Source organism: Cervus elaphus, chromosome 19, assembly GCF_910594005.1.
Source record: "Cervus elaphus chromosome 19, mCerEla1.1, whole genome shotgun sequence".
Lineage (NCBI taxonomy): Eukaryota > Metazoa > Chordata > Mammalia > Artiodactyla > Cervidae > Cervus > Cervus elaphus.
In genome coordinates, this window is record NC_057833.1 from 64,940,750 (window position 1) to 64,964,644 (window position 23,895).

Below are 23,895 nucleotides of genomic sequence, written 5' to 3' on the forward strand. Positions count from 1 at the left end.
TACCCCGGGGGGTGTTATTAGCACCAGAAGGACACCATTAAAACACTCTGGGGCCTACACTGGCCCTCCATCCTGTGGGCTCCAACGCTTAAAGCCCCCTCTTTGCCCAATCAGAAAATGTAGACAATTAATCAGATTATGTCAGTTGGTGATGGACAGGGAGGCCTGGCTTGCTGCAGTCCACCCGGTTGCACCCGGTTGCGAAGAGTTGGACGCGATTGAGCGCCAGAACTGAACTGAAGGGCTGTCTTACTGCAGCCCCCATATAACAAGAGGGTAACAGCTAAGCTATAGGGTGCTTTCCTAAACACTTTACTTCTAAAACCCACGAGAAAGTGCTACCTAACAAAGGAGAAAACAGGCTCAGAGCCGGTGAGTCACTTACCCACATCACACAGAAGGCAAATAAGGATGGAGGCCCAAGGCCCACCTGAACCCTGGCTCTAGGGCCCTGGTAGTAACCCTGGCGTTTTTAATTCTGCTTTGTTTAAAACGCTCCACGAACAAAGACAACGGGCTCACTGCCTCCCATCTCGGCTTCACTAACGCAGCCTGACGTTTTATGCATCCAACCGCCTCCTCGGGCGGCCTGAAGTTGGTTCCCTAGATTTTCTCACACCTTCTGGGCACCTGCACTAGGTGGGCGAAAGGGCGGCAAGCGGACAGTGGCACTAGCCGGCTTCCTAGGCACTAAATGCCCAGTAAATAACTCAAGCGCCCGGGGAAGGGCCCACCTGCGGCATGGGTAGTAGGCGGGAGGGTCTCAACCTTCCTCCCCGCCCCGCTGCACCTCGGCGCCCAGCGCCCTCCAACACCCGGTCCGGAGCGAGGAGGGGGGGCGGGCTCTGCACCCCCCACGCGTGCTCCTGACCTCGTGACCTCGGTTACCAGGGGTCGGAAAGGGGGGCGGGGGAGCCACGGGGCTCGCTGCGGAGGCGCGGCGAGGGTCTGTGGCTCCGGGGCCCGTGGGTAGCGCGCGGATCGCGGGGGCGCGGGGCGGGCGCGGGGGCGCGGTTGGCGCGGGACGCGGATCGCGGGGGCGCGGTGCGGGGCGCGGGGCGTGGTGGGGGCACCGGCGCTGGGGCGCGGACTGGGAGCGCTCGGTGGGCGCGGGGTGCGCCGGCGGCTCCCCCGAAGATGCCGCGCGGCGTCTGTTGCCCGTGAGTTCAGAGGAAGAGGAAGTATAGGCGGCGGACGCGCGGCGGCGACGGGGGCGCGTCGGGGCTGCGGGCGGAGCGCGCCGGGCTCTGGGAGCCGCGAGCGGGAGCGCGGCGGCCGCGGGCTCTCGGGCAGGACGCACGCACCGCTCGCCGGGGGGACGGACGCGCGGGCCCGCCTCGCCGCCCGCCCCGCGCCCACCCCTCGTCGCCCACGCCTTCCCCCGCGCCGCCCCCTCTCCATGGCACAAACTTTCCTCCCGGGACGGAACACGCTGTCTCCGGGAGCCCCAGCGCGCGCCCTCTCGCCGGCTGGCCCCAAGCGGTAGGTGGGCGCCTGCGGGACTCGGGGCGGAGGTGGGTGCAGCGGCGCGGGGATCCCGGCGGGCGGGGAGAGCCCCGCGCGGGGCGCCTCCCTGCAGGTTGCGGGGGCCTGGGCGTGCTGCTCGGGCGCGCTGGGGCCCCCTCGTCCTCTGCGCCCGGGCTCGGGTTGGATGGGGCCGGGGGCCGGCTCCGTGGGACGCGGCGATCTTGGGCCAACTTTTCTGAAAAAGAAAGAAATCAGCCCTGGCGCGCTAGGGGGAGAGGCACCCCCAGAGCGGTCTGTGGGGGGTAGTGGGCTCCGCCGGCCCCGGGGCGCCCGAGGAGGAAGCGGAGGAGAGGTTTCGAGGCTACAGGTGGGTCTGGGACACTGCACGGCGCCCTCTGCGAAGGGCGGGCGGGCGCTGGCCCCGGAATCCGGCTTCAGGAGGGCTCGAGGCGGCAGGGAGCTAGGGCGGGGTGCGTGCGCCCCCGAGGCGCGTCCGTCCCCGGGCGGGGCTGCCGGCCGCGCGGCCCCCGGAGGCGCTGAGACTCCCGGGAATTCCCGGCACCGAGAACTGCTGTCTCGTCTTCCGTAAGGGATTTCTTCCCTCGTCCTCGCAGCTTTCTTAGGCCCCAGGGTGGACCCGGGTCAGGGCAGGGTGGCGGCGGCGGTGTTTATTTCAGGAAGCCCCGCTGGCGGGCATGCCCACCCCCCTCCCCGGCCGGGTGCCCTTCACCTGCACGGTCGCTGCTTTGGCAGCGAGGGCCGCGTGGAGGCCGCCGGGCTGTAACCCGGGGCGCTGCCTCCTGGCTCCCCTGTGTGGCTGCGGGTGGTCCCCGGGGACGCTGGGTGGTGTCACCGAGTTTGTTAGGGGTTTTCAAAACAAAAAGTTAAAAAAAAAACCCAACAGTCTGGCACGGGTCCCTGTGTTTGAGTGACTGCCCTGGCTTCCAGCAACAGTCTCTTCTTGTAACTGGTGGTACAGCTGTTTTCAGATGCTGGGCACGGTCGGGCCATAGGGTGTCATCTCAGGATAAGTGAGGCCCTGGCCAGGAAGGAAGGCGGGTGTGGTGTCAGCGACCTCTGCGCCTGTGGGGAGGGTGTGCGCTGCACTCCACGTGTCCTCAACCCCGGGTACCTCTGAAGGCTGAATTCCCTACCAAGTTCAAGTGACCCCTGATGTCACCAAACCCCGCAGAGGGGTTAAAGCAGCAAGCTGTTTGGGACTCCTCCGTGCCTGTGTGTGCTAACCTCAGTGAAATCACTTTAACCTCAGAGGGAGCTCTGCTTCCTTTTTTGCCTGCAGTGGGGTTTCTGGTCTGAGAGGCAGCCCCTCATCCCTCTGTCGCTGGGTTGGTTTTTCTTTGTTTGTCTTTTGGCTGCTTGGACCGTGGGGCAAATGGAAAGGGGGGTGTTGTGCAGTTAGCTAATTGATCTGGTGCAGGAAGCAAAAGAGAGTAAATTGGGAATACAAGTCAGTGAGTCCTTTTTCTCCCTCTGGAGCAGGAATTTTTGGCTTCCATTCAAATAATTGCTTTGTCTGTAGGGAAACAGGCAGAAAATCTTTGGCATGAGTGATGTGAGTTCCTGTAAAGCTACTTGCATTCTTCCAACCTTAACTTTTCAGCAGAACTGAAATTATGTGGGCCCCTGGTTTGGTGGGCATGGGTGTCTTGCTAGATTACTGAGTTGGTGGGCTAGGGAGATGGTCCTGGGGCTCATCCAATGTCTATCTCCTTCTAAAAAATACAGAAAAGTTGCAAGAACAGTTACCACCCAAACAGCCATATCTAGAGGCTGTAATTTTGCATTACTTTATTGGCTTTATTATACATCTGTCCATCCATTCATCCTCTGTCCATCCATCAGTTCTACTTACTGTTTTTTTTTTTTCCTACTTACTGTTTTATGCATTTTAAATTAAATTTCAAACATTGGTACGGGTCACCTCTAAAAGTTTTGTTAGAGTTCAATATATGTTCATGACTTTCTTAAGGTGAAATTTATACATATGGTGAATTTATACATACATACCTATCTACATATAGTGAAATGCACAGATCTTGAGGGTAGCATTTGCATCATGTTTTGACAGATGCCTACACCCGTATAACCCGCATCTGTAATCAAGGTAGAGAATGTTGCCCTCGCCCCCAGGAAGTTCCTGCATCCCCATTCCCAGTCAGTCTGTGGCCCCAACATTTTTTTAACAATCACTCAAAGCTACTTTATCCTGTTCTTGAACTTCAGTTATTGTAGAAATCCACAATACTGTGTAAAGCTTCCTAAACTCAGCATGTTTTTGAGATTCACTCATGTTTTATGTATCAGTAATTTCGTCTTTTTTTTAAATTACTGGGTTATAGTCCAGGATCAGTTTATACCACGGTTTATGTATTCCCCTGTTAATGGACACAAGAGTTATTCCCAGGTTTTGGGAATGAAGCTGCTGTGAATATTTGTTTATAAGTCTTCCTAGGGACATGTGCTTCATGTTTCGTGGGTAAATGGAGTGAAATTGCTGGGTCATAAAAGAGATGTATGTGAACTTTATAAGAAATTGCCGAACTTTCTCCCAACGTGATTAGACCATTTTACACTCCCATCAGCAAGGAATACATATGTGAGATTCCAGATACCACAGCTCATTTCCCAGGGAGCTCAGAGTCAAGAACATGGTTGACCAGGGTTCTTCTGGGGTCAAAAGGTGCCAAAAATCGGGACCACTAGAGACAGTCTGGAGCGTGTTGTTTTTGTAGATGGAGGAGCTAAGGGAAATCCCTAACTCTGCAGGTAAATGGGTTTATCCTTAACTTATTGTGGATGATCAGACACATATTTTATTTTTAGAGGTCTTCAGAGAAGGGATTTCTGTAGGGGAACGTCCCCTTGGTTGTGAAAGAAGATTGAGTACTTTCTAAATAAAGGAAAATAACCTCCCCCCCCAACCTCGCAGAATTCCACTAAACTTCTGCTTTGAAACTCCTGGGGGATTTCTGGTGCGTTGGTCTGGTTGCTGGGAATCTGGTGTAGATTCCTGCTGGATTTCTCTGACTGGGGCAGCTGGCTGTTGAAAGGCATTTTGTTTGCTCTTTGAGACAGGTCAGATTTGACTTTTTGAAGGCTCCGAGAACACCGCTTTTCTGTTAGAGTGATTCGGCCTGTCAGTGAGAAACGCGGCCTGTCAGCGCTATTCTTCTTGTCCTGGCCGAGAGAACGGGCCGTTCCCTCTCAGGTCTCCTCTCGAATTCAGCCCTTAACGAAACTTGGTCTTCGCAGATCCAGCAGTGGAGCATCCTGCTGGCGTGGGCCCCAGGAAGAAGCCTTTACATCTCGCCAAGGTGCGTCAGTGGGGTCAGCGGGCGTGTAAGAGATCGTGAGACATTGGACTATGTTTGGGGACTGTTGCCCTCTTCTGCCAGCCTAGTACAGTGCCTGCCACAGGGCAGAGGCCGTGAATAACCCTCATGGTACCCATCTGGGTGATTACTCTCTGGAGGTTGACAGGGATCGCCAAGATGTCAGGACCCCAAGATGTGTTTTGACTGGAAGTCACTTTCCTCCCGCCTGGGAAACAGGTTCAGACTATTAGGCAAACTTTGCCAACGGTAAACTTCCATTCTAAGTAGCACGGTCCTTATTTTATTATAGATTTTACTGTTGTTATTAACAGAATACTAATTACAGCTCCCCGGGCCAGGTGCCCACTTCGAATCCAACTCTCATGAGAGGTGGGTGCTAATCTTATCTGCACTTCGGCTGTGAGGAAACTGAAGCTCAGTGAGGTTAAAGAACTTGTCCCAAGTTCACATTTTCATTTTTCCTCGACATTGAGGAAAGGGACTCTGACGTTCTGGTTTCACAGATGCAGATTCTGTCTACACGCATAGGTTTCCAAACGCAGGAAGCCCTTGTAGAATAGAATGTAAACTAGAGTGGGGACGAAGTTGCAAGAAACGACACCCTGAACCCGCTTCCTCAAGTCTTTTGTCTGTTTCTTTTGGCGCACCTGGGGCCTGAATGGAGGTACTTGTTTTGATGCCGGTTTAAGGTATTATTAGTTATCTGATTATAATTTATTGTGGGAAAAGAAAGACATTGCCAGATGTTTAGTTGGAGTGTCTGTCACTGAGCCACCCAGTGCTGTAGCGATGGTCTACAGGCGGCTATTTACATCTGAATATCAAGGAATAACAATGAAATAAAATGAAAAGTGCAGTTCCACAGTCCCACCGGCCACCTTTCAAGGGCTCTGGAGCCACATGTGGTTATTTGCTACCGTACTGGACAGAGGAGATGTGGAATATTTCCAGCCTTGCTGAAAGTTTGGTTCGATGGCGCGGCTCTGGAGTGAGCGGTTCCCTTTTGTCCCTCGGGTAAGAATTGGCAACACTCTTGGCTAAAGCTTAGGCTATTTTTCACTGACAAAGAGATAAATTTAGCCAGACATTTCTTTTATGTTTACCTTTTAAAGGTTTGTGTGTGTGTGTGTGTGTGTGTGTGTGTGTGTGTATGAGATCTTTCCTCCCATTCACATTCAGTTTTTGACATAAATTTTGAGCTTCCCTTTTCTCCTGGGCCCCCAGAGGGGTTAGCCAGAGGGGCTTACGTTATTATCATTGTGTATTTTACCAAGAGACTTTCTCTGAAAAGATCAGTACAGCGGGCAAGTGATGGCCACTGCTTGAAGCCCTGTTAATTCCTTGCTCTCCAAAGAAGAATTCTGTTCTGCTTTTAAATATGCATTTGTGTTACTTACTCCCTACCTGGGCCGAATTCATGAAGAAAAAGCGTTCTCAGCAGGGCCAGGACCAAAGAGCTAGAAAATCAGGTCACATTCTACGTGTGATGGCTGCCTGCCAGGCCTGAGGTGGAGGAGATGCCCTCTGGGGTACCTGAGGGCTCTGTGTGGGGGTTCTTCTGGGTCAGGCCTGCCCCCGTCGGTTAATGGGTGCTGGAGGGGCCGCAGGTTGTAGCTGGTGGTGTGGGGTGATGGGGAGGGGGCCTGGCTGTCCCCCTTAGGGGTGTCCATCACTCAGGCTGGGTTCAGAGGAGTGGGCACCAGCCCCTGGGTGTCAGCAGGAGACCCAGACCCTCCAGGGCTGGGCCATCAGCTATGAGTGCCCATCTTGTCCAATGTTCCCCAAGTCTCATGCCGCTTTATGAAGCTGCGTTGGTTGTTTTCACACTGTTCAACCAGGAAGCCAGAGGCACTTCACTGACTGTGGTTCTTGGGCTTTTAAAACTAAACTGTCCCTAAACTGTGTTGTTCCCTAGGTGGACCCCGCGAATGGGCAGTGTTTATTCTTTGCAAAGGATTATCAGCTTCCGTTTGTGTGTGTGTGTGTGTGTTTGTGCAGGTGGGTTTGTGTGTGTGTGTGTGTGTTAAAATTCCCTACTTTGTATTTCACCCCCAGGGAAATTCTTCTGTGGAAGCCTTCAAGTTTTATGGAGTAACTCCCAAATTCTTCAGATTTGGAGAAATTTTTGTAATAGACCTTATCTGTAAAGGTGAATGAGAAGAAATTAGGTTAATCGCAGACTCTGGTTAAGAGAACGTGATCATATCGTGTTTTACAAAATTTTGAGAAGGCAGAGTACAGGGAATCAGACTATCCATTTAAATACTTCTTTAATTTGGAGAGGTCTTTGGGGATTTTTTCCAGTGTCTTGGGACACTTTATAAGCATCCTTTCAGAGTGGTTTAATTATGGCAGGTTGACAGGGATCTTTATCATGGATAACAAGTAATATCCATGATAACAACTAGTAGCAACTAATTATTGGATAACAACTAATAACGATTAACATTCAGACAGTTGTTTCTAGATGCCTCAGTTCAGTTCAATTCAGTTGCTCAGTCATGTCCGACTCTTTGCGACCCCATGAATCGCAGCACACGGGGCCTCCCTGTCCATCAACAACTCCCGGAGTTTACTCAAACTCATGTCCATCGAGTTGGTGATGCCATCCAACCATCTCATCCTCTGTCATCCCCTTCTCCTCCTGCCCCCAATCCCTCCCAGCATCAGGGTCTTTTCCAATGAGTCAACTCTTCGCATCAGGTGGCCAGAGTATTGGAGTTTCAGCTTCAGCATCAGTCCTTCCAATGAACACCCAGGACTGATCTCCTTTAGGATGAACTGGTTGGATCTCCTTGCAGTCCAAGGGACACTCAAGAGTCTTCTCCAACACCACAGTTCAAAACCATCAATTCTTCAGTGCTCAGCTTTCTTCACAGTCCAAGTCTCACATCCATACATGACCACTGGAAAAACCATAGCCTTGACTAAACAGACCTTTGTTGGCAAAGTAATGTCTCTGCTTTTTAATATGCTATCTAGGTTGGTCATAACTTTCCTTCCAAGGAGTAAGCGTCTTTTAATTTCATGGCTGCAGTCACCATCTGCAGTGATTTTGGAGCCCCCCAAAATAAAGTCTGACATTGTTTCCACTGTTTCCCCATCTATTTCCCATGAAGTGATGGGACCAAGATGCCATGATCTTAGTTTTCTGAATGTTGAGCTTTAAGCCAACTTTTTCACTCTCCTCTTTCACTTTCATCAAGAGGCTTTTTAGTTCCTCTTCACTTTCTGTCATAAGGGTGGTGTCATCTGCATATCTGAGGTTATTGATATTTCTCCCGGCAATCTTGATTCCAGCTTGTGCACATATTGCTGAAGCCTGGCTTGGAGAATTTTGAACTTTACTAGCATGTGAGATGCGTGCAATTGTGCTGCAGTTTGAACATTCTTTGGGATTGCCTTTCTTTGGGATTGGAATGAAAACTGACCTTTTCCAGTCCTGTGGCCACTGCTGAGTTTTCCAAATTTGCTGGCATAATGAGCGCAGCACTTTCACAGCATCATCTTTCAGGATTTACAATAGCTCAGCTGGAATTCCATCACCTCCACTAGCTTTGTTTGCAGTGATGCTTTCTAAGGCCAACTTGACTTCACATTCCAGGATGTCTGGCTCTAGGTGAGTGATCACACCATCGTGATTATCTGGGACATGAAGATCTTTTTTGTACAGTTCTTCTGTGTATTCTTGCCGCCTCAGTTCAGTTCAGTCGCTCAGTCATGTCCGACTCTTTGCGACCCCATGAATCGCAGCACTCTTGCCGCCTAGGGCCTCACAGTTGTTAACGTATTTAATCCTCACCATGCCAGTGGATTCTGCAGCCCTCCCCCACTTTATGATTGAGATCCCTGAGGTTAAACAGCTTCCTTGAGGTCCCTCAACTAAGAAGTTGGGCCCTGGGACCTGAATCCAGGCGGTCTGACTCGAGCCTCGCCCAGCGCCTGTGCTGTGCTTTCAGAAAGGTGGACTTGGCAGCAATGGGCAGGTATTCCCAAGCCCCGTCTCCCTCCTTTTCCAGATGGCAGGCATCCTCGCTGCTCTTGAAGACTGTGAGTCATGTTTCTCGTGCACCTGTTGGGGCAGGGCCCTGGGGTAGCCGTTCTCGGGACAAGGCAGCGGCTGCCCTCGGGAGGTTGGTGCTCCCGTGGGAAGACGGGGCAGTCCCAGGAGCGTCGGGGCTCAGCCCCGGACAAATCCATCCCACTGCTCACCCTGCTGCCCTTGGCTGGAGTTAGTGCAGCCAGAACAGACTCCCTCCTCCCTTGGCTCCATCCAGCAAGAGAGGTGCCGCTGCAAGATGCTGAGAGCGCACACCCTGGAGGTGTCTTGGATGCTCCGTCTCCACACCCACGAGAAATCCCACTGGCTACTTCCCAGACATATCCAGAATTTGACTGCTCCTCATCCCTGGTCAACACTTGGTTTCCGCCTTCCCCTGGGCTCAGAACCCTCCGCGGCTTCCCACCTGCCTTGAGGCAGCTAGGGGGCGTCTTGTCCACGACCACCAGCTCGCGCCTCCCGGGAGTCCACTGCTGCCCAGGCCGCCCTGCCTCCCGGCAGGTCCTGGAGACCCCAGCCTGTTTGCACGTGAGGCCGCCGTGAAGGCTGTGTCCACCCACTTCTCCCAGGGCTCCCCTTCCTCGAATTCTGCTCATTGTCACCTTCTGCGGGAGGCCTGCCCTCATCACCTTGTTTTTTTGTTTTTTTTTTTTTAAATCCCTGCCTTCCTTGTCTTTATGCGACATTCTTTTAAGCTTGAACTTCATTCATTATTTTTGTGTCTAACGTCTGTTTCTCTGCTCCTGAAAGTAAGGTCTGTAAGGCTGGCGAGGTTCTTGTTTGGTTTTTTGTCCCTGTTTCACCTCGGTATCCCCAGCGTTAGGAACCGTGTATTAGATTGTTCTGTTAGTCGCTGAGTCGTGAGTCGTGTGTGACTCTTTGCGATCCCATGGACTATAGCCCACCAGGCTCCTCTGTCCATGGGATTCTCCAGGCCAGAATACTGGAGTGGGTTGCCATTCCCTTCTCCAGAGGATCTTCCCGACCCAGGGGTCAAACTGGGTCTCCTGCATTGCAGGTGGATTCATGACCATCTGAGCTACATGAATAGTGCCTTGCATGTAATAAGTGCTCAGTGAAGAAGTGTGTGATGGTTATTTTACGTATCAAGTTGGCTACACAACGGTGCCCAGGTTTTGGTCAAGTAGCAGTCTAGGTGTTGCCCTGCAGTATTTTTTAAAGATGTGATTGACATTTGAATCAGTAAAAGCAGACCAGTCTCCACAGTATGAGTGGGCATCGTCCGGCCAGTTCAGGGACTGACCGAAATCTCCGAGGATGGGCCTTCAGCCTCTGGGGCTCAGGGCTGCTCCATCCCCTGTTCCCTGGGTCTTTGGCCTCCTGGTCTACTCTGTAGATTTCAGACTTGCCAGCCTCCAAGTCCAAAGACAAGTCCTCTAAAACAACTCTGCCCCAACTTCTGTCTGTAGATGTCTATATGTGGAAACACATGTATACACACACAAGAAACCCAGGAGGAAGAGCTGGCTTTGGGGGCAGGACATTGAGTCCTGTTTGGGGCATATCCTTCTGGAAGTGCCGGGAAAGAAAGTTCTAGGGGGAGATGTTGAAATGGGTAGGTGGGCCTGTGAGCTGGAGTTGAAAAGCAGTCAGGTTGAGAGGGGGTCTGACAGCTAAGGGGAGAGGAGGTAGTTAGGGAACTTTCTTGAGCGACACGTCCAGTCCTATACTGGAGGGCCCCAGACTCTGTGCTGAGAACTGCAGCAAGCTTGTTGGATGTCTTTCATTGCCAGCCGGAGGTGGTTCACAGTACCAACATCAAAGGGCACCACTTCCTTTTGATGATGTCATCTCTTTGCGAAGCTGGATTTGGGGTGGTTGCTACGATCGTTGTGGAACAGGAGATGGTGGAGGGGTGGGGTGGGGCTGTCTAGTGTGTCTGAGGTTTGAGAAGTTGCCCAGTGCACACGTCCCAGAAGTAAGCAATAATGCTGACTGAAAGGTGCAGTGAAAGATTTTTTTCTTTCAGTTTATGTAGTCTATTCTTTCCAAAGACTGCTAAGTTGTTTGGATGTAATTATTTGTTTGGACCCAACTACTTAATTAATCAAACTTCGCAGCCTGGGGGTGCTGTGAAAAAACATACATGGACACTGGGGGTCGTACACGCCGTGACCTGAAAAGCATCAGGGCCTTTGCCCTGTATTGTTCTGGGTATTATATGTAATGTGCTCAGGCGTGAGGAGCAGGGACTGCAAGATATGGGACAAAGGGACTGGCATGAAGGCTGCACCCCAAAAGTATTTCTGCAAAAATAAGATCTGAGAACAAATAAAATGCAAGCATTTGTTAAATCGCGATAGTGGGTGCAGAGATGTCTCATTTTTTCATCCTGATCCATGTGTTTGCAGGGGTTAATAGTGAAAGCAGTTTGAAGAGAGAGAAGGACAGAAGGAGACCAGGGTAGAAATTTGGGGTGCACTTGTGCAGGAGGAAAGCAGACAGGCTGGAGAGGTAGGACATGAGGTCCCAAGAGGTTCAGGAGAAACGGGGGTGAAACCCCTAGGAGGTCTGCAGAACCCCCCTCCTCTAGACTGCGGTCTCCAGCCCCTGGCTACGCGCTTCAGACTCAGGGCCCGGGAGGCCCGGGTGTTGGGAGGCTGGAGAGGTAAGGAGCAGGAAGGGACGGGGTTTGCTCTGAGGGCGTCGGTGCTTAACCCTGGATCTCAGTTCCTGTCAGTCTTAAGAAGGGATGCTTGGCCCATCCGAACGGCCTGGGCGTCTGGACCCTCCCAACAGCCGTCAGTGATCCAGTGGGCAGCCAAGATGAAGAGCCACCTCCGTGGTCCAGGGTCTCTGGAGCTTTCCTGTGGTGTAGACGTTGCTGAACCACACGTGGCAGTGTGGACTTGGACGGCAGGCCTGGGTGGGCCGTTCCCACGGGTGGCGGCGCTGCTGGTCTGAGGACCGCACTTTGAGTGGCGGCCTCTTGAGAGGGGGGCTGTTTTCAGCTAAGTGTGGTTGTGGTGGACACTCGTTGGAGAGCAGAAAGGAAGTCTGGATCCGTCTCCGCCGGGTGTTTTCTTTTGATAAATACCCCTCTTATCTTTCTTTCTTTTTTTTTTTTTTTCATCTTTTTTTTTTCCCCTTATCTTTTGCTGTGTAACATTTTACCCCCAAACTTGGCAACTGGAAACAGCAGTGAACGTTTCTCGTTTCTCGGGGCTCCTGTGAGTCAGGAATCCAGAGGCGGCTGAGCTGGGTGGTTCTGACCGGGGGGCCTCTCCTGAGGTTCTGGCCAGGACGCCGGCTGGCCTGAAGGCTGCTGAGCGCTGCTGACACTTGGGTATTGGGTTTGTCGTGGCTGTTGGGTGGTGGCCTCAGTGCCCGCCCGGGGGCTTCTCTATGCGGTTAATAGCGTGTCTTCCCCATATGGCGGGGCTTCCCCGGGGGCTCAGTGGTGAAGAACTCCCCTGCACTGCAGGAGATGTGGGTTCGATCCCTGGGTGGGGAAGATGCCCTGGAGGAGGACATGGCACCCCACTCCTGTACTCTTTCCTGGGATGTCCCATGGACAGAGGAGCCTGGCGGGCTACAGTCCGTGGGGTCGCAGAGTCAGACGTGACTCGGCGGCTGAGCGCAAGCACCCAGAATGGCAGCGGGCTTCCCCCAGGCACGCGTGCCCTCCTGCTGCTTCCCGATGGCCGCACCGGCCAGCCCCATTGAGTGCGGGGGTGTCCCCTGGTGAGCAGGAGAACTACTGAGGCCCATCTTGGAGGCTGGCTGTGATACACCTGATGTCTTCAACTAGAACAGGAATGCCCGTCCAACACGGAAAACTTGAAAAATACGAAAAGCTATAAAGTGAATGCCTCCCATCACCTCAGACCCAGACGAAAGTTCTGTGAATGCTGTGGTCCCTGTCCTGTCAGTTAAGGAAAAAAAAACAAAAACACATGGATTTTCATATGCAGATGCACACATAGACACTAAAAAACAGCACTGTAAAATAGTCCCTTTCATACAGATTGTTCTTTTCCTTGGCATCAAGTCAGGCACACTGTCAGTGGGTCCGTTTCAGTTTTGCTTGGGTTTCTCTCGTAGACAGTTTGTAGGATATCAAGATTTGACAGCATCCAAATAGCTGGTTGGGTTTTCAAATTTTCATACATTTCTGAGTGAAGAGAAATGTTCTCATCATGTAAAAACTTCTTAATTTGGATCATCAGTTCTTGCTTTGGGTGCCTGAATGATGTAATAAACACGCTCGAGTCATCAAATGTAGGATTTGAGTGAAGAAATAAAGAATGAGTTTGCCAGCTGATCCGGCATCATTGCATATAATTGCACCATCTCTGGTCGCTTGTCATGAGCTGTTGGCAGTTGTTAAAATTAGCTTTACAGTCTGCCTCAGATTAGCAGCAAATGTGGTAAATGAAAGCTCACTCTTAATGAAACTAATTTGTATTTGAAAATATAACTACATTTATTGCCCCCATTATTGAAATACATGCATGCTAGTTGGTAGTAAAAATGAACTTTAAACTGAGGTTTGTTTTTTTTTTAATCCCAGCTGAAAAATAATCTTTTCAGAAAGTGATCCTTTTCGAAGTGATTTTCCAGTGTTGTGTGGGCATCTGGGCTTCCCTGATAGCTCAGTTGGTAAAGAATCCGCCTGCAATGCAGGAGACCCCTGTTCCATCCCTGGGTTGGGAAGATCCCCTGGAGAAGGGAAAGGCTACCCACTCCAGTATTCTGGCCTGGAGAATTCCATGGACTGTATCGTCTATGGGGTCTCCAAGAGTCGGACATGACTGAGCGGCTTTCATGGGCATCTGGGGAGGTATTTAAAAAACAAATTAGAAATACTTCAAAAATAAAAATTTCTAACATTTGAAATGACACAGTGGAACTTCTGTGGCGGTCCCGCGATTGAGACTTCGCCTTCCAGTGAGGTCAGTGCAAGTTCAGTCCCTAGTTGGGAAGCTGGGATCCTGCATGCCTTGTCACCAAGAAGCCAGGGCATAGAAATGGAATCAGTGTTGTAGCAAATTTGATGAGGGCTTTGGAAGTGGTTCACGTTAAAAAAAAAACTCAACAAATAAATAAAGAAGTAAAATGGCACAGGATATTGTGTCCTGTTGCTGATGCGTTTTTTTCTGGAAGCAGGTCTCTGGGGACGTGCCATCTGTTTGATTTCACAGTGGTTTTCTCTGAACGCCCTGCGCCCCACCCAGACTTCTAGAACAACCAGCCTCCCCGTATCATGTGCATCCCTTCATTTTCTGTCTCCTCCTTTACCTCTGGTCCCCTTGAGCCTATGACCTGATCTTTCCATTTTTATGTTTCCTAATTCAGGGCAGGACTCAAAGCAGGTTATAATAAGTTTGCATTGAATGAATGAATGGGTGAACTTGAAACATAAATTCTCTCCCTCATGGAGCTGACAATTCCTGGACGAAGCTGGTCCCCATAAACACCAAAGACACACTTCCTTCTGGGCTTGATTCAGAAAGAGTCGCTTTTCCAGAATGTCACAGTTGAAGGGTCTTTGCTTCTGGGTCATTTGCAGTGTCTAACGTCCTGTCTTTGCAGTTGGGTCTCAGAACCCCTGGTGATTATCTTACTCTCCTCCCCAGTTAGCATCCAGTTCCTAATGACGTTCAGCCAGTTTCTAGTAGAGAACTGGAAGGATATTTTTTTTCATTTATTTTTGTTAGAGGCTAATGAGATGGATGAAACTAGAGCCCATTATACCGAGTGAAGTAAGCCAGAAAGATAAAGAACCTTACAGCATACTAACACCTATATATGGAAGGATATTTTGTCTCTTTCCTCGCTGTATAACCGTAGGAGTGGGGAAAGGCTTTCTCTTTCTTCTGCCTTTGAAGACCTCTTGGATGGGTTTTCTTGGTGCCATTAGAGTGGTATCGTCTGCATACATGAGGTTGTTGATATTTCCTCCCAGCAGTCTTGATTCCAGCTTGTGATTCATCCAGCCGAGCATCTCACATGATGTACTCTGCATGGAAGTTAAATAAGCAGGGTGACAATATATAGCTTTGACATACTCCTTTCCCAGCTGTGAACCAGTCCATTGTTCCATGTCTAGTTCTAACTTTTGCTTCTTGACCCACGTACAGGTAAGGTGGTTTGGTACTCCCATCTCTTTAGTAATTTTCCATAGTTGATTATGACCTACACAGCCAGAGGTTTTAGCATAGTCAGTGAAGCAGAAGTAGATGTTTTTCTGGAACTCTCTTGCATTCTGCATGATCCAGTAAATGTTGTCAATTTGATCTCTGGTTCCTCTGTCTCTTCAAAACACAGCTTGTGCATCTGGAGGTCCTCAGTTCATGTGCTGTTGAAGCCTAGCTTGAAGGATTTTGAGTGTGTGCAAGTGTGTGAGGCCTTCCTTGGTGGCTCAGATGGTAAAGAATCCACCTGCAATGCAAGAGACCTGGGTTTGATCCCTGCATTGGGAAGATCCCTTGGAGGAGGGCATGGCAACCCACTCCAGTATTCTTTTCTGGAGAATCCCCATGGACAGAGGAGCCTGGTAGGCTATAGTCCCTGGGATTGCACAGAGTCTGACATGACTGAAGTGACTGAGCAGCATGTGAAATAAGCGCAATTTTTACAGTAGTTGGAACATTCTTTGGGGTTGCCTTTCTTTGGGATTGGGATGAAAACCGACCTTTTATAGTCCTATGGCCACTGCTGAGTTTTCCAAATGTGCTGGCATATTGAGTGCAACATTTTAACAGCATCATCTTTTAGGATTTGAAATAGCTCAGCTGGAATTCCATCACCTCCACTAGCTTTGTTTGTAGCAATGCTTCCCAAGGCCTGCTTTGCTTCACATCCCAGGGTGTCTGGCTGTAGGTGAGTGACCACACCATCACACAAGAAGGCAAAATGGTTGTCTGAGGAGGCTTTACACATAGCTGGGGAAAGAAGAGAAAGGAAAGGCAAAAGAGAAAGGGGATGGTATACCCACCTGAATGCAAAGTTTCAGAGAATAACAAGGAGAGATAAGAAGGCCTTCTTAAATGAAAAAGAAATAGAGGAAAACAACAGAATGGGAAAGACTGGAGATCTCTTCAAGAAAAGTGGAGGTATCAAGGGAATATTTCATGCAAGGATGGGCATGATAAAGGACAGAAACTGTAAGGACCTAAAAGAAGCAGAAGAGATTAAGAAGAGGTGGCAAGAATACACAGAGGGACTATACAAAACAGGCCTCGATGACCTGGATAACCACGATGGTGTGGTCACTCACCTAGATAGCACCCTAGAGAAATGGAAGCTTCTGTCCACAGAAGAACTTCTCCATGCATGTCTGCAGCCACTTTGTTTAGCATTGACCCAGACTGGAGAGACTCCAGATGTCCTCCCGGCATGAGTGACTGAAGCAGGCTCGTGACTGCAGATCAGCGCTCGGCCCTGGAGGCGGCTGGCCAGGATCGTTTGGCCCAGACTCATGTATAGGTTACCTCTGGCCTGACGCATCATACCCAAACTGAGAGGCCTGAGACAGCCACAGTGGCATATTTTGCTCAGGAACCTGCTGATCTGACAGGTCTTAGGGGAAACAGCTCATTTCTGCTCCGTGGTTTCAGCAGCTTGACTGAGGCAGAGGCTCGCCTTCCAGGGTGGCTCCCTGGCCTGCAAGTTGGTGCTGGCTATGGGTTCCTCCCCACATGGGCCTCTCTTCAAGGCTGCTTGAGCTTCCTCCTGGCATGGTGGCTGGGTTCCAAGAGCAAGTTTCCTAAGAGTCGGGCAATGGATGTTCCCAGTTTCTTAAGATTTGGGTCCAGAAGCTGGTACTGCATCATTTGACACTTTCTATGGCAAGCAGACTGCAAGGATATCCAACCAGTCCATCCTAAAGGAAATCAGCCCTGGATGTCCATTGGAAGGACTGATGCTGAAGCTCCAATACTTTGGCCACCTGATGTGAACAGTTGGCTCATTTGAAAAGACCCTGATGCTGGGAAAGATTGAAGGCAGGAGGAGAAGAGGACATCAGAGTAGGAGATGGCTGGATGGCATCACCAATTCAATGGACATGAACTTGGGCAAACTCCAGGAGATGGTGAGGGACAGGGAGGTCGGGTGTGCTGCAGTCCATGGGGTCCCAAAGAGTTGGACTTGACTTGGTGCCTGAACAACAACAACAAATGGCAAGCCAACTGCAAGGAGATGCAACCAGTCCATCCTAAAGGAAAGCAACCCTGAATGTTCACTGAAAGGACTGATGCTGAAGCTTCAGTACTTTGGCCACCGGATGCAAAGAACCAACTCATTGGAAAGGAGACTCATGCTGGGAAAGATTGAAGGTGGGAGGAGAAGGGGATGACAGAGGATGAGATGGTTGGATGGCGTCACGGACTGAATGGACGTGAATCTGAGCAAACTCTGAGAGGTAGTGATGGACAGGGAAGCCTGGTGTGCTGCAGTCTGTGGGGTCACAAAGAGTCGGACATGACTGGGTGACTGACGGACAGCACCAGTGGCAAGCAGTCACGAGCCCGGATTCAGGGGAGGTGACGGAAGCCCCATCTCTCGATGGCAGGAATGTCGGAAGGGCCAGATGTGAAAAGAGTCACCCCATTTACCTTCTGTCCTGCCGGAGACCTTGAGCCCCGAGGGAGACAGACTCTGGCTGAGACCCTCGCGTGCAGCCCCGCGGACCCCGTCCGCCCGAATCCGGCAGGGCTCTGCCCTTCTCCTCCCTCCTCCTGCAGCCTCACTGCCCCGCGAGGCCCAGAGCCAGCCTTGGCCCAGCTCCCTGTGAGGTTCTAGTGCAAGGGGACCTCGCATGGTAAATAGTGAAATCTACCAAACGTGGATGATCACGTAAGGTGCTGCCACGTCTTCATTCTCCTTCTTTCCGTAAGCTAGGTTTCATGACTTGCTTCAGCACAGTAGGGACTGTAGTAGCCATTTGTGGGGCGCTGTCCAAGTCTTTCCTATTTTGACAGGGGTCGGGTGAGTGGGAGGACACAGGAAGGAGCTGGGAGGAAAGCAGCAACGCCAGGAGCCGGCAAGGAAGGGCTCTAACACGACTGCGTCAGAGGAACAAATTCACACTGTGCACTTTTGATGGCGGTGGCTTGGCAGGGTCTCCCTTCCCAGAGAGAACTGTGCTTTAGAAGCAGTTGCTTAACTGGGGTTGCCTGTGCCCCCAAAGAAATGAATGCCTAGAATTTGTGACCTCGAGGATTCACTGAAGCTACAGTTCTGCTCCTGGCTGGTCCAGTGTCTGATCACATAGGCGCTTCATTTGCCCAGAGGCTCATCGCATCCTGTGAGTCCAGCACAGTGCCCTTCCGGGGGAACTTGGGGGCTTAAGTTTGGATGGTATGATTGAAGCTGAAAATTCACAGCTTGTGAAATGGGACTTTTTCTAATAGTTTCTGGCACCCCCCTCCCCTCAATGTCAGATTTGTCTATCTTGACTCATCCTGATAATCCTCTCCTCCTTTTTTTTCATGCTGTCAGGAACCTGTCCTGGAGAAAAGAAATTAAATCATACTGAAGTGTTAGGGTCTACCAGGAGCTTGGTTTGATGTCCTTCCCGGGGAGAACGTAATGGTGGTTTCAGAGGCTGCTGAGGCAGCGTGTTCTCAAAGGAAGGAATCTCTAGTGCTAGAATTTACCTGGTAGGATAGCAAGAATGGAAAGACTTTTGAGGAAAGGTTTCTTTGTCTCTTGCCTGTGTGTTAAGTCGCTTCAGATGTGTCTGACTCTTTGCAACCCTGTGGATCATAGCTCACCAGGCTCCTCTGTCCATGAGATTCTCCAGGCAAGAAAACTGGCACGGGCTGCCATGTTCTTCTCCGTGGATTCTTCCCGACCCAGGGATCGAACCCACGTCTCTTACGTCTTTCCATTGGCAGGCAGGTTATTACCATTAGCACCAGTTGGGAAGTGCCTTTTTGTTTTTTTTTACTTTCTTGGAGGCCCCCAAACATTCAGGCTTTTGTAGGAAGGAAGGTGAGTGAGTGACTGGTAAGACTTCAGGTGTTTCCAACTCTGTTCTGGGGGTGATAGCGCTTATCTGCCCAGCTTACCTGTTCCCCAGCACTTAGGGGCCTCCCTGTCCACTTCTGCATTGCCCCAGCGGATGCCCGTCGACTTGCTTTCTAGCAGTTAAATATACAGCCTCGGTGCATATCAGCTATTCTATCAGCAGAACTGCAGAGTATTTTACAAGTAATCAGTTCATGCAGATGGCACATAAATCATGTCTGCTCTGGCCCTTTGGACACTAATGTTCCCTTATTAAGGCATAAGTAAGCCTTCCTGTTCTCATCCATCCTCCCAGGCTTTTTTTAATTACTGACAAGTATTGCCTGCTGGTTGCTCCGCCAGCCCCATCATCCCTCCCCAGCTAAGTTGCTTTTGTGAGGTTCGTCTTATTTTTCCAGACCTGCCCAAGTTGCTGTAGGAAGCTGGGTACCTTGCGAATGGCCTGAGCCCAGGGAGACCCTTATCTCTGAGAGGAAGTGGCCGCCGCATTTGTGTTTGTGATAGTCGTGACCAGTTTGTGTTTTTGTGAAACGTGTCCCGATGACAGCAACAGTGCTCCAGGGAGGAGGGACAGATTGGCCAGGCTTGGTCACCAGGGGTAACTGAAGTCGCCGCTGAAGTCTGGGGAGTGGACGCAGAGCCGTTTCGTGGATGCCGTTCTGCCTAAAGAAACAGAACGGTCACTGTTTTTCAGCCCCCGGAAGGCCGGATGCCCAGTCCGCCCTTGTGTGCGCTCCGTTTCAACATCTCCTCCTTTTGCATCCAAACCGTAGCTGCGGATCTTTGCTGTGACACACGTGGGTTTCTGCTTCCAGATTCTCCTGCCCTGCTGTTCGTGTTCAGCCAGTTTTCATTTTGGTCTGAAATGACTCTCAGAGTCTGGAAGAACCCCTGGGTTCTTGTGGTTTGGTCTCAGAGAGAGTAAACAACTTTTAGACAAGGCCTGTAAAAATGTGAAATCTGTCTAAATAGTTACTGTGGAGGGTGGAAAGGGCTTTGGAAATTGTAACAACTTCTTATCCCCTTTTAGAGACTGCCGCGAAGTGATGGACCATCTTGTCTCTTTTTCAGATGGGCCAACACCGTCATGCGGGGTGTTGCTTTTTAGATCTCCTTTTTTAAGATCACGCATACAGAGTAGAGCGGGATTGAGGCACTCCGAGGCGTTGTTTTCCTCAGATGGGGAGAGAAATGATATAAAACAGGCATGTTTGAGGTGTCAGTTCAGAACCCCAGGCTTGCCAGCCAGAGAAGCCAGCCTGAGCAGAGAGCCTCCGGGGTGCAGGTCATGGATTTCAGCCAGCCCGGGGTCCTTTATGTGGGCTTCCGGGACGTGACGGTCTTGCACACGACGGTGTGTAAGGACAGCGTCTCAGAACAGAGATCATTCTCTTTCTCTCCTTCTGCTGGCAGCTGCTGAGATGGGGTGCGGGTTGAACAAGCTGGAGAAACGTGACGACCGACGACCTGGAAATATCTACTCGACATTGAAGAGGCCCCAAGTGGAGACCAAGATAGATGTGTCCTATGAGTACCGCTTCCTGGAGTTCACCACGCTGAGTGCCGGTGAGCCTGGGCGCTCGGCCCGGCGGGCTCGGGGGGCCTGGGGGCCTGGGGACAGGCTTGGGGGTCGGGGGGTCTTGGGGGGACAGGCTGGGGGCCCTGGGGGGCCTAGGGGGGATGGGCTTGGGGGGCAGGCTAAGGGGCCTGGGGACAGGCTAGGGGGCCTGGGGGAACAGGCTGAGGGACTTGGGGGCGCCTGGGGGGTCTGGGGGGATGGGTTGGGGGGTGGGAGTCTGGGGGCCGGGTTGGGGGCCGACTGACAGGGGGTTTTGTCAAGAAGGGACTGCTCTCAGGAAGCCAGATGTCTGGGTAAAAATCTCTCACTTTCTGCAAACTAGCAACTGATTTAAATGGTAACGAATTAAAACCAGGTGGGCCAACTGGTACCCGGGGGAGCGTTGAATGGGCCTACCATGGGTCTACCCGCTCGCGGAGCGTTTCATGGCAGGCCGGGCGAAGGAGGTGGCGGCTGTGTCTGCTCGTGGCCGTCTGTCCGTCCTCCCAGCTCCCCCTGCCCCTTGTCCATCACGCTTGGCCCTGCATCCCAGAGGCCCCGGGGTGACTGATGAGTGAGGCTCAGCGTTCCCATCTGGAGCATTTGCCGAGCGCCGGCTGGATGCGGAGATGCGGGTGGTGCTGCAGGGAAATCGCGTGGCCCGTCCTGGTGTCTCTCGTCCCCATGGAAGAACTCGACAGGCCGTGCCCGCAAGGTGGAAGCATGTAAATTAGGCTTTTGGAAGAGGGACCAGGGCTTTCTTCCTTGTAGGGGGGGAGGTCCCTTGAAGTGGGGAACCCTCAGTGGGCACTTGCTGACACAGGCATCTGAAGACGGACTTTCTCCTCCCTGTGACCATGATAAGAGAGGAGAATTTGTGGCTAGAGCCCTCCTAGGGGTGGGTTTGAGTCCTGGCTCCGCTGTGGACCTGCGTCTGAGCAGCGGGCGCTGGCAGGGCAGCCCTGGGGGCAGCAGGGGGCACGCGTCCGGCCCCAGGTGGGCGGCTGGCCCCACTGACCACTCCCCACCTCCCCGCCGCTGCCTGACCACCTCCATCCGGGGCTAATGCCGCTCCCTGAGCCCCGGGCGGGGTGGGCGGCTGGGCGGCTGGGCCTCTCTAGGGGCGGCCTGAGCACCCCTCACAGCCCCCCAGACAGACCCCTGGCTGTCCCAGCCCACTGCTTCCTGCCGGCACCTCTGATGAATACCGCCACCCCCGTCCTCAGCAGCCAGACCCGACACCTCACTCACTGTGAACCACGCCTTCCCTTCCTCACCCACAGTTTCCAAGCCTCTTAAAGCGTCTTCCGAAAATGCTTGTGATGTCGCTGACGCAACGTGAACAGATATGAACCCGAAAGCATTCGGAGCATTTCATCAACCAGTATTTGCTCAGTGAGCACTTGAGTGCTTTCGACGTGCTGAGCCTGGTAGAGGGGTGAAGGAAAGGCCAGAGTGTGTGCAGGAGAAAAGACCAAAAGGAAACATAGCAAGGTGTTAAACACGGATTGTTAGGGTGCTGAGACGAGGGGGCAGTTCTTTTCCTCTTTTTCATAGTTTTGTGCATCGTGGTTTTATTCCTTTCATCACCAAGAGGAGTGACGTTTTGCTTTTCATGGTGATCACTTCCAGGAACATAGCAGGTGCCTCCCCACCCCCGACCCCTGCACCCCCTGATTCTTGGCTCATCGCCTGAACTACCTTCCCGACCTGCTGGCCTGTTTCCGGGCTGCCCTGTGCCCCAGGCGCAGCACCTACACGGCTGTCTGCGGTTGGATCACGTTTTGTTGTCTGATTATAAAATGGGGATGTATCCACTGAAAAAGTTAGGAAAACCCCGGAGCGACCCTCGCTGGTCTCCCTGCTTCTCTCCTTTCCCCCTGCCCTCGGATCACATCCCTGCTGTGGCTCCCGGCCCTGGGGCACCAGCTTCCCTCTGCCTCATCCTCCCGCTGTCTGTCCTGCGTGTTCTGCCGCTTCGGCCTTGCTGTTTCTCAGCAACCCTCCCCGGCCCCGGCCTCCTCAGGGCCTTTGCACTGCCTGTTGCCTCTGCCTGGAACTCCTCCCAGATACACTCTGGGCTCAAACCCTCAACCCCCTTCTCTGTGAAACCTCCCTGACCCCCTGTTTAAAATGTCTGCCTCCCCCGACTCCCCACCCCCTTCCTCTCTTGGTTATCCTCCTGGGGAACCCTGCCATCCACGTGCTCTATATTTCACTCGTAATCCATTTCCTTGTTTGTCGTCTGCCTTCCTTTATTAGCAAGTGGAATCCCTTCTAACAGGAGCAGGACTGTGTCTATTTCTTCTCTGCTATATCGTCAGTATTTAGAACAGTGCCCGGCACATAGTAATCATGTTGAATGAATCCTCAGTGTATATTTTTGTGTTCTGCTTTTATGCAGCTTACAGTGAGGCACCTGCTGTGGCCTCACGTGTTCCTAAAATATGGTTCAGTGGCCCTAAGTGCTTGAATCAGTTAGGGTGCCATAATTTATTTTGGGCTCCCCTTTATGGACGTTTAAGTTATTTTGGGCTTTGGGCTCTTCTAAATAATGTTGTGATCAGCAGCATTGTACGTACATCTCTGGATGCGTTTCTGATTATTTCCTCAGGAATGGCTGAGATGAGAGATATGGGTGTCGGGACCCTTAGTAGATTGGCACCTTGCCCCCTGGGTGGGACCTGTGGGTGTGCAGCTCAAATCCCGCCACACTGAGCCCTTTAGCTGGTTCCCTGGGTGATGACAGGGGGGCTCCCGCTGCTGCCCAGACTGTGCGGGCCCCCTCCCTCATCTCTGCAGGATCACGTGCCGGGGCCCTCAGCCTTGCCCGCTGTCCCCACTAGGACCCGCCCCCCCCCCCCCCCCCCGCCCAGCCTCCGTGTTCTGGCGCCGTCGGACCACCCTCTGCACAGGCCCTGCCCCGCCGCCTCCCCTGTTGCCAGCATCCCACCCTGAAGTCCTTCCTGAAATCCTTCCTTCTGGACACCCGTCCCGTCAGAATCACACTTTTCTGCATAGGGGTTGCTCGTCCCCACTGTCTTTACGATCCTTTTATTCCATCGTATGTTAAACTCTGTGTGTTTGCTTCAGGGCAGAGACTAAGCCTTGCCCACCTTTCTGTTCATCCTTCTGGCTCGCGCCTTCTGGCCGACAACAGATAGCCATTCTGGATAGTTGGGCTCCAGGAAGCCTGCAGGGCGGGGCTTACATCTGCTGATGCCTTTCCAGGCCGCCTGTCAAGGTCCTTTTCCAGAAAGTCTCATGGGGTTGTCTGCCACTGCTCTGTAACGGAGACTTCTATGTGCCAGGTCCTACGATGGGGCCTTCGACCCCTGATCTCGTGTTTTAAACCCTTTTCAACTTTGCTGACATGTAACTTTAGCACACCACACTGCACGTCTTTAAAATGTCCAGACTCAGGAAACCGTCACCTCATCAAGACGTGGGGCATC

The 23,895-nt window shown here is 52.0% G+C and overlaps 1 protein-coding gene across 2 annotated transcripts in view; it reads left to right on the top strand.

The window, feature by feature from the left end:
* Nucleotides 1-1,193: 1,193 nt before the first annotated feature.
* Nucleotides 1,194-23,895, top strand: part of RFTN1 (raftlin, lipid raft linker 1) — a 212,642-nt gene continuing 189,940 nt past the window's right edge. The window contains exons 1-2 of one of the 2 annotated variants that reach the window (XM_043873589.1): nt 1,194-1,482; nt 20,296-20,448. In XM_043873589.1, the coding sequence (XP_043729524.1) occupies nt 20,304-20,448 (145 nt within the window). In that variant the 5' untranslated portion in view covers nt 1,194-1,482; nt 20,296-20,303. Of the gene's footprint in view, nt 1,483-1,696; nt 1,835-20,295; nt 20,449-23,895 lie in introns of those variants that run through there. The other variant, XM_043873588.1, reaches the window with a different exon arrangement.